Source organism: Vipera berus (genome assembly GCF_964194415.1).
Source record: "Vipera berus genome assembly, chromosome: 2".
Classification (NCBI taxonomy): domain Eukaryota; kingdom Metazoa; phylum Chordata; class Lepidosauria; order Squamata; family Viperidae; genus Vipera; species Vipera berus.
This window is the reverse complement of record NC_138203.1, coordinates 208686469-208701414: the sequence shown is the minus strand read 5'-3', so window position 1 is coordinate 208701414 and position 14946 is coordinate 208686469. Positions and strand designations below refer to the sequence as shown.

Here is a 14946-nt window from a genome sequence, read left to right as displayed (position 1 = left end):
TTATTTGCTGCACATCATGTTTTGAATGCTGATAATATTATTATGACATATATTTATGTATATCATACTTTGTATGTATATCATACTATTTTAATGTAGTAGGTTCGTCTGTTGGGGAGAATATGTAATGTAACCTGATCACCTTCTGTGGGGGAACCATCAATTGTGGTGTGCAAAAATCTGGAACCACTAGGTGCCAGCAAACAGCTAATAGTTTTATGTAACTCTTTGCTGCCATCCAGTGGTCATTCAGATATTTTCAGCTCATATCTGGTTGCCCCTAGTGGTGTTCAGTTTCTTTCTTTACAAAAGCTTGACTGCTTCCATGACTCAGTTTATCTACTTCATTCTTTGTCACAACCCCAACACTTAGCCATCTATCAGTTGAGATTTGTAGCAGAAGTCTCCAAACATGGCAACTTTAAAATGTATGGATTTCAATTCCCAGAATTCCCCAGCCAGCATGGTTGGCTGAAGAATTGTGGGATTTGAAGCCCACAAGTCTTAACATTTCCAAATTTGAATACTCCTGTTATATAGGAAAAGATGGGTTTTATTATCTTTTTTCAACTGAGCTATTATTGAAATATATGGAAAGCAAAGATAACTTAAAGATGACTGTCACATTATTTTAATTGCAGATGACAATATTCACATAAACAAACATGTAACAAAATGCCAACAAGGTAACAGCAAAACTATTTTCCTGCTATTCAATGTAAATAAAATTCCTAGAAAATAAAGTGGGCTAATCAACACCCTAAAATTTATTTCATTTCAATATAGAAATACTGTAACAAGATATAAAGTTGTCTATGAGACAGATGTAAAATTGAAATTGGTACATGTTGTATTGTCCAAGTAAAGAAAATGGGAAACATTTGAAATGGTCAACATGTACACAAGATGTCTTTATACAGTCAGTCACTTGGGATGAACTGATTTTTAAAAGCATTGGAGAAGATGGAGAAAGTAGAGACAAACAGTGGGACAAAAAAGTATTTAGTCAGCCACCAATTGTGCAAGTTCTCCCACTTAAAAAGATGAGACAGGCCTGTAATTTTCATCATAGGTATACCTCAACTATGAGAGACAAAATGGGGAGAAAGAATCCAGGAGATCACATTGTAGGATTTCTAACGAATTTATTTGTAAATTATGGTGGAAAATAAATATTTGGTCAATAACAAAAGTTCATCTCAATACTTTGTTATATACCCTTTGTTGGCAATGACAGAGGTCAAACGTTTTCTGTAAGTCTTCACAAGGTTTGCATACACTGTTGCTGGTATTTTGGCCCATTCCTCCATGCAGATCTCCTCTAGAGCAGTGATGTTTTGGGGCTGTCGCTGAGCAACATGGACTTTCAACTCCCTCCAAAGGTTTTCTATGGGATTGAGATCTGGAGACTGGCTAGGCCACTCCAGGACCTTGAAATGCTTCTTACGAAGCCACTCCTTCGTTGCCCGGGCGGTGTGTTTGGGATCATTGTCATGCTGAAAGACCCAGCCACGTTTCATCTTCAATTCCCTTGCTGATGGAAGGAGGTTTTCACTCAAAATCTCACGATACATGGCCCCATTCATTCTTTCCTTTACACGGATCAGTCGTCCTGGTCCCTTTGCAGAAAAACAGCCCCAAAGCATGATGTTTCCACCCCCATGCTTCACAGTAGGTATGGTGTTCTTTGGATGCAACTCAGCATTCTTTCTCCTCCAAACACGACGAGTTGAGTTTTTACCAAAAAGTTCTACTTTGGTTTCATCTGACCATATGACATTCTCCCAATCCTGTTCTGGATCATCCAAATGCTCTCTAGCAAACTTCAGACGGGCCCGGACATGTACTGGCTTAAGCAGGGGGACACGTCTGGCACTGCAGGATTTGAGTCCCTGGCGGCGTAGTGTGTTACTGATGGTAGCCTTTGTTACTTTGGTCCCAGCTCTCTGCAGGTCATTCACTAGGTCCCCCCGTGTGGTTCTGGGATTTTTGCTCACCGTTCTTGTGATCTTTTGACCCCATGGGGTGAGATCTTACGTGGAGCCCCAGAACGAGGGAGATTATCAGTGGTCTTGTATGTCTTCCATTTTCTAATAGTTGCTCCCACAGTTGATTTCTTCACACCAAGCTGCTTGCCTATTGCAAATTCAGTCTTCCCAGCATGGTGCAGGTCTACAATTTTGTTTCTGGTGTCCTTCGACAGCTCTTTGGTCTTGGCCATAGTGGAGTTTGGAGTGTGACTGTTTGAGGTTGTGGACTGGTGTCTTTTATACTGATAACAAGTTCAACCAGGTGCCATTCATACAGGTAACGAGTGGAGGACAGAGGAGCCTCTTAAAGAAGAAGTTACAGGTCTGTGAGAGCCAGAAATCTTGCTTGTTTGTAGGTGACCAAATACTTATTTTACCGAGGAATGTACGAATTAATTCATTAGAAATCCTACAATGTGATTTCCTGGATTCTTTCCCCCCATTTTGTCTCTCATAGTTGAGGTATACCTATGATGAAAATTACAGGCCTCTCTCATCTTTTTAAGTGGGAGAACTTGCACAATTGGTGGCTGACTAAATACTTTTTTGTCCCACTGAATATCCCAAACACTGCACGATACATTTAGAGGTGTTATGAGATTTTTATTTTATAGGAGTTGTGAAGAACAATGCAATTTCTCCTAGCAGTAGTTCCAATGACATTTGCTAATTCATCTTTGCTGGTGTTGCTGTTAGGAAAAAAAGTTTTTAAATGATTTTTCTTATAATTTATGACTGCCACATTTCTTCTGCTGCTACAGAAACCTCTAGGAAGTTACAGTTCCAACTTATCTGAAGAAAGGATGTGATTTTTAAAACCACATATTCTGTTAGAAAGACAAAGCAATGGACATTGTGTCATTTTTTTTGAACGCCAGTATGCCAAAACTAATGAAGTGACATTCTTGTAGCCTTCTGTTCATTCTAATCAATTTTATTAAAAGGGGAGAGGGATTTCTTACTAATCGAAAGAGGGTAGCATTAAATATATCTGGTATGTATTTCTATATTCAAAAAAGCACTTTATCAGGGACTGCACTTAATTATACCAAACCACAAAAAAGGGGGGGGAAAGATCTGCACTAAACGAACTAAATCTCTCTGATCCCTAGATCGCTTACAGCCAAGTCCATTGTCTACTGTTAACTCTTTGATGTTTTTTTTTAAAAAAAATCTATTCAGTCACAGGAACATAAAATTTCCAGTGATTCTCCCAAAGTCCAATTTTTCATCATAGTGAACTATGTATGCTTCTACAGTACAACCAGCAGACCACAGAAAGTCCTAATATTTTTTTCAAAGTGAGATTTATGGCATGCTCAATGAATTTTGGCTGAATGTTCAATTCAGAAGGTTTAATTTGCTTCCTCTATAGCAGCCCTTTTACATTCAATTCCGTTAATTTCAATTTGAATCTTTGTTTTGAAGATAAGTCCCAGTTTTGTTGTTTATTACATGATTTTCATCTCTGTGAACCCCTGTGGTTGCCTAGGGAGGAACTGTGTCACAGTAGCTTCCCTCAAGTTTAGCTAAAGTGGGAAGACAGGGCAGTTTGCAAACTTCTGGAGGAAAAACTGTACAAAGTTAGATATTTATTTCTTGACCATCTTGTGGCAAAATTAATGCAAGGACATCATAGTTCACCCATCCTCCACCCATGTGTATTTTCCCCAAATTCTCTTTGAAAGCAGTCTCAAGAATCAAATACTTTTTCATCAAATTAAATGTGAACTGATAGAAACTGATGTGGGGGAATTTTTCTGCTGTGCTTTACTGTATACAATAATTGGATTCTCAATGGAAAAGGTGGGAATTATAAATGTAAGAATAACTGATCTTTTAATTCCTTGGTCTTCTGGAGAAATAATCTGTGTGATTTCCTGTGTATCCATTTATTTAATCTGTTATTTTCAAGTGACTTTTTCAGAGAACGAAGCAATGTGTATGGTAAAGCCAGATTTCTGGACAGTATTTTTTTCCTTTTGCATGAGGTTGTAGATAGGCCTTTTCTTGTTCTACCTTAAGGCTACTGTTACAGAGACCCACATGTAGAAACATGTTTATGATTTTGTTACAGAGCATTAGAGAAAATAATGAAAAGGATGCAGGTGGAGAACTTGTCTTCCAGTTTTTCAGGTGACTCACAACAGGGTCAATTTTATTAGTATGGTGAAGTACAAAGCTCCAAAGGTGACTGGGATGCAGATTAAGAAGCATACCTTTAGCAAACGTACAAAAAGAATGCACAGAAATGTAAACGGTTTTCTCTTGGTTCTCCAGTCAAGATAATATTCTGTGAAATTCTCACCAGTTTATCAGATAATGACTCCAATACCCCTGCGTCTACATTGTGGGAGGACAAGGACATGCAGGGAAATATATGTCTGAGAAATGAATGCATCAATATTTAGAGATGGCCAAGAATGATTATGCACAGTTCACTCTTTGAACTGTGTATTCTTCCAGCACAGTTGTATCAGGGCGAGTTCATTTAAACAAAGAACGCTAAACCTCTTCAACATAACTTCTGTATGATAGATTCCATTTTTCCTGAACCCTGTTTTTCTCTCCCAAACTCATACATGTCCTCTTTTAATGTGCATTTTATTCTATACGAACCTCTGAGCAGAAACTATATAGGTGACAGTTCCTCCTGGCCACAAAGAAGGAAGCCTGTTTGACACAAGGTCCAAACCTCTTAGTAGAAGAAGACATTGTTGACTGCTTTACAGTCCTGCTTTAGATAATTAATTAGCCCTGCACAATTTGCATGCTGCAGATCTGAAGCCATAGCAGTACTATAAGGAAGAGAGAAAATAACTTTCCTTATTCATCCCTTTTTGCTGCAGCTGTAAACTTTACTAATTTCTTCCGTGCAAGAGCATAATAGTAGTCTTGGGATGTTCCAGTTTATGTTATTGATGTTTTTTGTGCAATGAAATCTTTAGTTTGACTATATGCGTGTTAGAATACTTCTACACTGTCACAATCCTTCTACTCTCTGGAGCAGTTTCATGCTATTAGAAGAGGTTTCTGCTGCTCCCTGGAATAAAGAAGGTGAGGAAAGGGAAAGGTTAGGAAAGATGGTCAGTTTCTAGTTATCAAGCCCCACATAGCTTGCAAAACCAAGAACGGAGAATTAGTTGAACTTCAGAGAAGAATTTCTAAAGCTAGTCAGAGGTAAGAACTAATCTTGAAAACTGCAGGAGGAATTTCCCAGCATTATTTGGGTATTTGAAAATTTCATTCAGTGCCACTTCAGACTTACATATAAAGTAATATATGATTGATCTTGCTTCTCTATGTGCTATTTTGCTCTTTGTCTAGTCTCTAGATGATCAGTCTCCTCCAACCTAATCTCCTAATAATATTGGACTGTAGTTCTCATAATTCTTTACAAGTAAGGCCAATTATGGGAGTCCAATACATTTGGAGACCATTTAAGGAAGGCTGATATAGAGTAAGTATAACATACAGCGGTGAAATGGTTAGAAACTGACAGCTACACAGTGTTTGCCAAATGAAATGGTATTTCAACATAACATATTTTTCTCGTGTTACTGATTAGTGTGCCTGTAGGGGTCAGAGAATGCTTTCCCAATTATACAGTGAAACAATTAATATTGGATTAACTATTAAAATGTTTGCTTTTTCTAGAAAGAAATTGTTACTTTCAATTGCTGTATAACTTTTGATATTACACATACAGACATATAATTTATGTAGCACATTAAGCCTTAATGAGATTTATTTGGTTTATGGATTAACATGATGCATGAATTATGCCAATTATATTTAACCACTTACTAAGACATGTGATTTACTCATGTGAAAAACATTTCTATAATTCAGTAAGGAAAACTGTGACAACTTCCTGAATACCATATTATGTGCAGCTCAAAATGAGTTGGAGAATATAGTCCACAGGTCTGCAACCCGCGGCTCCAGAGCCGCATGCGGCTCTTTCAGCCGTCTCCTGCGGCTCCCAGTCCTCTGCCATGTGCAGTCCAAAAAAAAAAAGTGGGACTAAAAAAGTTCAACCAATCAATTCAAATATGTAGGGTAGGTGCATATCTCGCCTTGGCTCCACTCTTCAGTCAAACCCTGTTCTGCACATGCGTGCATGTACGCGCATGCGCACACATTTTTTGCGGCTCCCAGTTTTTCCTTTTGTGAGGGAACCGGTTCCGAGTGGCTCTTTCACTGTTTCAGGTTGCTGACCCCTGATATAGTCTAAAAACAGCTTCATCTTTTCTTGGAATCGTGCAGCTGCTGTACAGTCATAACATATATTTCGTTGCTATCTAACAAGCATGTCATTATGGGATTCTCTCAAATTGTAGACTAATTACTGCTAACCTAAACAATTGGATCAAGAAAAAAGAATCTAGTAAGCTTTTAAACTACAAAAGTTTTGTTTCAGAAGAAAAGAAATGGAAATCGGTTTCTTGTATATTACAAGTTCACAATTCAGCATTCCTAAACATGTAGAATGAGCTTAGAAATTGAAATGGTACAGTTAAAATAGAAAATAGAACTATTTCTGATTTTTGATCTTGAAAAAATTTATGAAATATTAAATCTAAGTTATTTAAAAAAATGACAAAAAAGAAAAACTTGATAGTAAATAGTAAACATGTAGCTTAGGTGTCATATTACGTTTTTATATCATGCCATTCACATTCTTGTTTTCATTTTCCTCCATTTAGGATCTGCAATGGATACAAGGAAGCTTTTTGTGAACTTTGCCCTTTGTTTAGCATCCTTTCTGGCTTGTGAGGGGAATTCGGAGAAAGGCAATGGATCCCTCTTACACTTTACCTATCCTCTTTATAACACTTCGATCTATGAAAATTCAGCCCCTAAAACTTACATGGAAAGCTATGTCAAAATGGGTATATACATCACAGACTCAGCATGGGATATCAAATACAAAATAGCTTCTGGGGACACGAGTGGTCTCTTTAAAGCTGAGGAATATATTGTTGGAGATTTCTGTTTTTTGAGAATTAGAACCAGAAGCGGTAACACTGACCGGTTGAACAGGGAGTTCAAAGACAAGTACCTTTTAATAATCCAAGCCACAGAGAAAACATTTGCCTACGAGGCATGGGCCAAAGTGCTGGTCCAAATTCTTGACAGAAATGACCTAAAGCCCCTCTTCTCACCCCCTTCTTATAAAGTGACAGTTGAAGAAGACACACCTCCAAAAAGTGCAATTGGTCTGGTCAGTGCCACAGATGCTGATATTGGCCAGAATGCAGAATTCTATTATACACTAAGTACAAGGTCACAATTGTTTGCCATTCATCCCACCAGTGGAATAATCATGACTGCAGTGAGACTAAATGCTACCCACAGAGGGAGGCACCAGCTAAAGGTCTTGGCTGTGGACAGAATGAGGAAGATCTCTGAAAGAAATGGTTTTGGAAACATGGCCAGTCTTACCATCCTGGTGGAACCATCCTCCAGGAAACCTCCTGTTATTGCTTCAGTGAAGCCAGTTGATTCTGCTGAAGATCTCCTCTATGCTACTTTAAGGGTAAAAACTGATGGCTCAGGAGCTGGGGTAGATTCTGTTGATATTGTGGATGGAGACCCAAGAGGACATTTCAGAGCCATAAGATCATACATGGGAAGTAATGACTTCATGATAGTGTCAGACAAAGAGATCAATTGGAACAACAGTCCACTTGGTTTCAATCTCAGCTTGCAAGCTAAAGACAAGAACAAGCCACCTCTTTTTTCCCAGACTGTATTTCTTCAAATACAACCTTCAAAATATACCTCTGCCAAATTTGAAAAAGATTTTTATCAAGTCAAACTTAGTGAATTTGCTCCCCCTGGAAGTCACGTTGCCATGGTTCAAATTACTCCAGTTCTCCAAAATGTAAAATATATGCTGAAACTAAGTTCTGATAGCATTAACTTTAAAATCAACCCACAAACTGGTCTGATAACTACAGCAAAACAAATAGATTTCCACGAACAATCTCATTTTGAATTTGAAGTTACAGCCAGTTATATACACCTTTCTACCACTGTTATTGTTGACATTGTTGATTGCAACAATCATGCTCCTAGCTTCACCCAATCTTCATACCTCAAAAGTTTTGATGAAAATCTCCCTCCTGGCTCAATTGTCCTTTCACTAAAGGCTACAGATAGTGATAGTGGGGAGAATGGCTTCGTTACATACAACATAGCCAATCAGAGAACTGTGCCATTTGTCATTGACCCATTTACAGGTGTCATATCTACTACCAAATTAATGGATTATGAGTTAATGCAGAGGAGGTATTATTTGCGTATCTGGGCATCAGATTCAGGATCTCCTTTCCGTCATCAGACTGAAGTTTATGTTTCCCTCATTCTGAATAACCTAAACGATAATGCACCAGTATTTGAGAAGATTAATTGCAATGGAAGCATTCCATGGGATTTACCTATTGGGCACTCTGTGTTCACAGTTTCAGCCATTGATAGAGATGAACTAAATCCCATAAAATATGAAATCAAGTCTGGCAATGAAGGACAGTTTTTTGAATTGAATCCTATGTCTGGCGTTATTTCTCTTAGAGCACATTTCAAGGATCTCCACTACCAGTCACTCCTACCAATCTCTTATGTTCTCAAAATTAGTGCCTCTGATGGAAATAATTCTGCATTCCCAGCATATATAAATATTACTGTGGTCAACCAAGAAACTCCTCCCTCTTTTCAATGTGAGGAAACTGGGGTGCTCAAGGAACTGGCTAAGACCATAATCCATTTTGCTGACTCCCCAAGTCCAGACCACCAGGATGAAGATTCCTCCTTGAATACATATCTAATAAACCATCATACACCACAGTTTGACGACACCTTTCCACGGTCTATTGATATACTGGAGACAACCCCAGTTAACTCTACCATTGCTCAGTTGACAGCAATAGACAGTGATGCTGGCTTTAATGGAAAGGTGGTTTTTGTCATCTCTTCGGGAAATGAGGAGAGCTGTTTTGATATTGACACAGAAACAGGTTTGTTGCTGATACTTTCTCCTTTGGACCATGAAAGAACAAGTTTCTATGTGCTTAACATCACAGTATATGACCTTGGCACTCCTCAGAAGTCAACATGGAAGTTATTAGCTGTGAATGTTCTGGATGCAAATGATAATGCACCTACATTTTTGCAAGGCACATATTTAATAACTATACCAGAGGACGTAAGAATGGGTACAACAGTTGCTGTGTTGACAGCTAATGATGCTGATACAAATGACAACGGCAGAGTGAAATATTCCTTTCTTGCACACAGTGATAAATTTGCTATCAACAGTGTTACTGGAGAAGTAGTAGTGACTGCTACCCTTGATAGAGAAAGGGAGCCTCAGTATATATTAAAAGTTGAAGCCATCGACCAGCCACAAAAGGGCCATCAACTCTTTGCAATTGCTGATCTAGTTATTTCTTTGGAAGATGTAAATGACAATTCTCCCTACTGTATCCCAGTCTTGAACAAGATGAATGTTCCTGAGGACTTCCCTTTGGGGGCCATCCTACTCTTTCTGGAAGCCTTTGATCCAGATATTACTTCTGAAGGAGAGCTGACATACAGTCTGCTCAGTGATAATAATGAAAATATGTTTCATCTGAATGAATTTACAGGGGCTTTAACATTGGAAAAAGAATTAGACTATGAAAAATTGGACTTTTATAATCTCTCTGTGAAGATCAGTGATGCTGGGAAACCCTATTCTCTCTCTTCTCTCTGCTACATTGAGATAAATGTTTTGGACATTAATGAAAATCTGCACCCTCCTTCCTTTGATTCCTTTGTGTATGAAGGGTCAGTGGAAGAAAACAGCCCAGAAGGGACACCTGTGATGAAAGTACTAGCTCAAGATGGTGATAGAGGAAAAGATGGACAAATCCAGTATTTCATCAGAGAGGGATCCGGCATGGCTCTCTTCAACATTGAAAATGATACAGGTAATAATGGGGCATTGTAGGGGCAGAATAGAAGAGGAGTGGTCTAATGATAACTTCTTATTTGATCTAAGATTTTGATTTATCATTATTTTCCCTGGTAACAACCATCATAAGCCTTCTAGTATACAATAAATATTGTCTGTCTGCAACAATAATTTAGCAGGGGGCATACAATACTGGAAGGGACGCGGTGGCTCAGTGGGTTAGGACACTGAGCTTGTCAATCAGAAGGTCAGCAGTTTGACAGGTCGAATCCCGAGTTCCGCGTAACAGAGTGAGCGCCTGTTACTCGTCCCAGCTTCTGCCAACCTAGCAGTTCGAAAGCACGTAAAAAATGCAAGTAGAAAAATAGGGACCACTACGGTGGGAAGGTAACAGTGTTCCGTGCGCCTTTGGCGTCTAGTCATGCCGGCCACATGACCACGGAGACGTCCTCGGACAAGCGCTGGCTCTTCAGCTTTGAAACAGAGATGAGCACCGGCCCCTAGAGTTGGAAATGACTAGCACACATGTGCAGGGGAACCTTTACCTTTACCTTTATACCTATATATGTTACTGGAATGCCTGCTTCTTTGTAATGTAGAAACTAAAGTTAATGGAAGGGTATATTGTATTATATTAATTTCACAAAAGAACACATTAGATTTTCAGGCAGACCTGATTTTATAGAACATGTTCTTCTTGTTTGTTTAATGATAAAATTGGATGAGTTATATAGCTTGCATTATATTGGTTAGGATAGATTTACGTCCACAAACTGTGAAAATACAGTTATTGTAAAGAAGAACAGTACATTTCCATAGTTTTAAGTTGCTTTTCATGAATTCCAGAAGAGAAACTTTGCTTTAATTCTGAAAAAACAATACTGTATTGTGCTTTTTTCCCTGCCACTGGAAACCATATAATACTCTTTTTCTCTCAGGTCTTATTTTTACCATGGAACCACTTGACAGAGAATTGTGTTCTCATTATTGGTTGACAGTACTTGCTGTTGATCAAGGATCAGTCCCCCTGTCTTCTGTGGTTGAAATTTACATTGAAATCAGTGACATCAATGACAATCCGCCTCAGATGTCCAGACCTGTCTTTTATTCCTCTGTCTTGGAGAATTCACCAGCCAATACTTCCATCCTTCAAGTTGAAGCTATTGATCCAGATACTGATTCACAGGGAAGACTGACTTTCCACATCATAAATGGAAACCATCAAGGATTTTTTGCTATTAATCCACTCACTGGTAAGGTGCTACATCAGTTTTATTAAAAAAAGACATACCTAGTGTATAAGCTGTGTACTTTACTTTCTCTTGATCACTATTTTCATATTCAAATTTATGTTCATATTGCTTGGGAAAAAATTATACTGTTTTTAGTTTAGATTTATCATTGCAGAAAGAAGATGAACTAACATGAAAACAAAATCATTAGTGCTTACTACAACCTCCATTAAGATGAGGAGGTTGTTATCTCATTTAACTGTAGAATATTGAGAAATGGTAATTGTTGTTGTTGTTATTAGTTGCGAAGTCATGTCTGACCCATCGCGACCCCATGGACAACGTTCCTCCAGGCCTTCCTGTCCTCTACTATCTTCTGGAGTCCATTAATTAATTAATTAATCTTGGTTAAATTTCTATGTTACCCATATGTTGGTCTCTCTTAAATTTATCTATTTTTGTCTAGCATATTAATGTTAAGATAAATGTTAATACAGCATTTTTCTAACTCAATAATGGAAGTAATTTCTGTGGTTACTGAGGATCTTCCACTTTATTTATAAATGCCTCCATGTAAAATATGTCCTTCTTAAAACGGGGACATACTATTTCAAGAAGAGGAAAATGCCACAGGTTAAATTTCAGATTAAGTTGAAATGGTCTTTTAAGACTTGAGCTCGTACAGTAACTTCTTCCCTAGCCAAGAAGTTATTAATGTTACCAAATTCCACTTACTTTTCAATTTCTCTACTCATGGACTGTGTTTTCATGTTCTTGTTTCTTATTAGTATTAGCAGAAGATATACCAACTTAAATCATTCTTTACTTTTTGCAACCATTATATTTATGTCAGCTCCATCTTAAATTACAGATTCCCCCAAGATAATTAAAATCCTAGTGGGGTTTAAAATAAACTGCCTCTCAAAATGGGTCTCCTGTATTTGAATCTGTAATTCTATGAACATTTGCTAGGAAATTAGTTATATTGAAACCCATGGGACTCGTGAATTTCAAATAAATAAATAAATAAATTCAGTGGTGTTTAACATCTTGCAGTCTCCATAAGAGTGCAATTTCAGTCGAATCATCTTAAATTTATATCTGATTCTGGGCTTTAATTGGTTTCCTGGAACTATCTAACGTGATAGATAGGATATATCTAGAACTAATATAGTTCAAATGAGCCATCACTGATTACAATCCTGTGAATAAACTGTGAAACCTGTAGAATTGTACAAGTGATCATCAGAACAGTGAATTCCTAGATTCCTTTTATTTCAGATTTTCCCATTTACAAGGGAAGAACATTCATTAACAAAGCGGGTATACTTCTGTGCCAGCCTTTCCCCCCAATAGTGACAACATTGCTTGTTTTCCCCCTCCACCAATATATAGAGAATATATCCATCACAAAGAGTCCATATTGGAACTGTAGGAAAGAGGGGGTGTTAAGAAGGAGTCTTAAGATGTACTTCTTACATGCAATGTCGGGGCAAAGAAAGAAGTCATGGTCCTGTTTCATGGAATTGCTTTTATCACAAATGGGATTTTGTACTATAGAATGCTGGCTGTCATTCTAAAAATATTGGTCATCCATTGAAATGAACATATAAAAGAGAAAGTTGTTTGTGTCTATTTGAAACATGATACTACACTTGTAATAGTATCTGGAGGATCGTCCAGAGCATAGTCAGGTCTATTTTTCTTTTCCCAAAATGCACTTGCAGCTACTACATATAGCCTCAATCTTTGCCTGTTTTAGCTATTAAGATCTGGACGAAATGGGCTGATGAGGTGGATCTAGAATGTTGGAAATGCCTACTTATAATAGGAATTTGTTTCCTCTGTGTCAAAAGAAATTATGGTATTTATTTAAAAATATTTTTTACAAATAACCATTTTTCATCAAGGTGTTTGAGAGGTCAGTCAATTTTATGCATTCATTTGGATTCTCCATCAGATTATATGCTGTGGAATTCAGTTCTGTTAATCTTCCTGATTATAGCTCTGATCATGGTGTTCTAATGAGTTAATTATCTATGTCTGGCATTATTTTTATCTCCAGGGCTGCTTTCAGAGAGTGATTTTAGGATGTTTGTTCTTTTTAGGGCCATTATTATTGTTTAATATTCTTATGAAGATGCTGAGTGAAGTCTGGTATAGATGCTATTAATATGCTGATAATCTGCAAATCTATTTCCCTCTGACATCTGAGTTAAATGAGGTGATGCAAGTTTTTAATTAGGGTTTAGAAGCTGTAATAGGTTGGTTAAGGATCAATAAACTGAAGTTGAATCCAATAGATTGAAACTCTGCTTTGCCTGTCTCAGCAGTAACAACTCATATTAAGCAGAGCAGTTCATGCTTTCATTAACTTCACATTAAGACTACCAAAAGATGCTGAACAAAGATATTTCTTGACTTAACTAAGATATTTCTTAACTAATACAGAATGCAGCAATGAGACTATTGTCCGATGCAGCTATTATCCTTCAGAATCCACATAATATTATACTTAAAATAATTGCATTGGCTATCTGTGTGTTACAATTCAGATGTCAAGATTTTAGTAATGATTTTTTTAAAGTCCTTAATGGTTTTGGGCTTTGGTGCTTCAATCTCCCAGTATGTAGTGCCTGACGATCATAAAAAAGGCACTCCTACGTGTTCCATTGCTGAAAGAAATATATGGGACAGATATTTGGTACACGATATGTTTCTAATCAGAGAGAAATTATGTAATGTGTGATAACTAATGTTATCTACTATTATGAGTTCTTAGTAAGTTTAATTTTTTTTCCTGAAAATTTTACATATTTTGTACAGTTCTAGTTTCAGGAGCATCCTTTGTTCAGTATCAAGTAAATACAGTGACTGCATTCACAAATCACACAAACTTATAGTTTGATTTGGTTTTAATTTACATAATGTGTGAACCCACTCATTTTGGTTTAAGTACCAAATCATGTTTTGTTCAACAAATTAGACTTCAAAAATCAAGGTTCCATATTGTGAGAGTCTTGCAAAATAGCTAGCATATTTATTTATTTATTTATTTTATTTTATTGGATTTGTATACTGCCCTATTCCCGTAGGACTCAGGGCGGTTTACAGGGCAGTTAAAACCATGAATACAAAAAATTAAAAATAATTAAAACAATTAAATTAAATTCAAGCCCCAAGAGTAAATCTAAAACCCAGTTAAATTAACAACCCCACAGTCTGGACCAAACAGATCGAAGAACCAGGTTTTCAGGTCCCGGCGAAATGAGCGAAGGTCGGGGGCAGTCCTAAGTTCTGTGGGTAGTTGGTTCCATAGGGCAGGCGCACCCACAGAGAACGCCCTTCCCCTGGGAATAACCCACTGGCATTCATTAACCGACGGTACCCTGAGAAGGCCTTCCCTGTGGGGGCGCACAGGACGATGGGAAGATGATGCAGGCAGCAGGTGTTCCCTTAGATAGTCCGGATCCAAGCCATTTAGGGCTTTATAGGTCATCACCAGCACCTTGAATCTCACCCGGAGGGCAACCGGAAGCCAATGCAGCTCACGGAGAAGAGGTGTTACACGGGAGTATCGGGAAGCTCCCATCAAAACTCGCGCGGCTGAATTCTGCACCAGTTGAAGCCTTCGGGTGGTCCTCAAGGGCAGCCCCATGTAGAGGGCATTGCAGTAGTCTAACCGGGAGGTCACGAGCGCATGAGTGACTGTACGTAGAGCATC

General features: G+C 37.9%; 1 protein-coding gene across 1 annotated transcript in view; it reads left to right on the top strand.

The window, feature by feature from the left end:
- Nucleotides 1-6747: 6747 nt before the first annotated feature.
- FAT2 (FAT atypical cadherin 2) overlaps nt 6748-14946 on the top strand; it is a gene marked incomplete at both ends in the record, with an annotated part of 62084 nt that continues 53885 nt past the window's right edge. The window contains 2 exons of the mRNA XM_081316962.1: nt 6748-10006; nt 10929-11243. Coding sequence (XP_081173088.1) covers nt 6748-10006; nt 10929-11243 — 3574 coding nt within the window. The remainder of the gene's footprint in view (nt 10007-10928; nt 11244-14946) is intronic.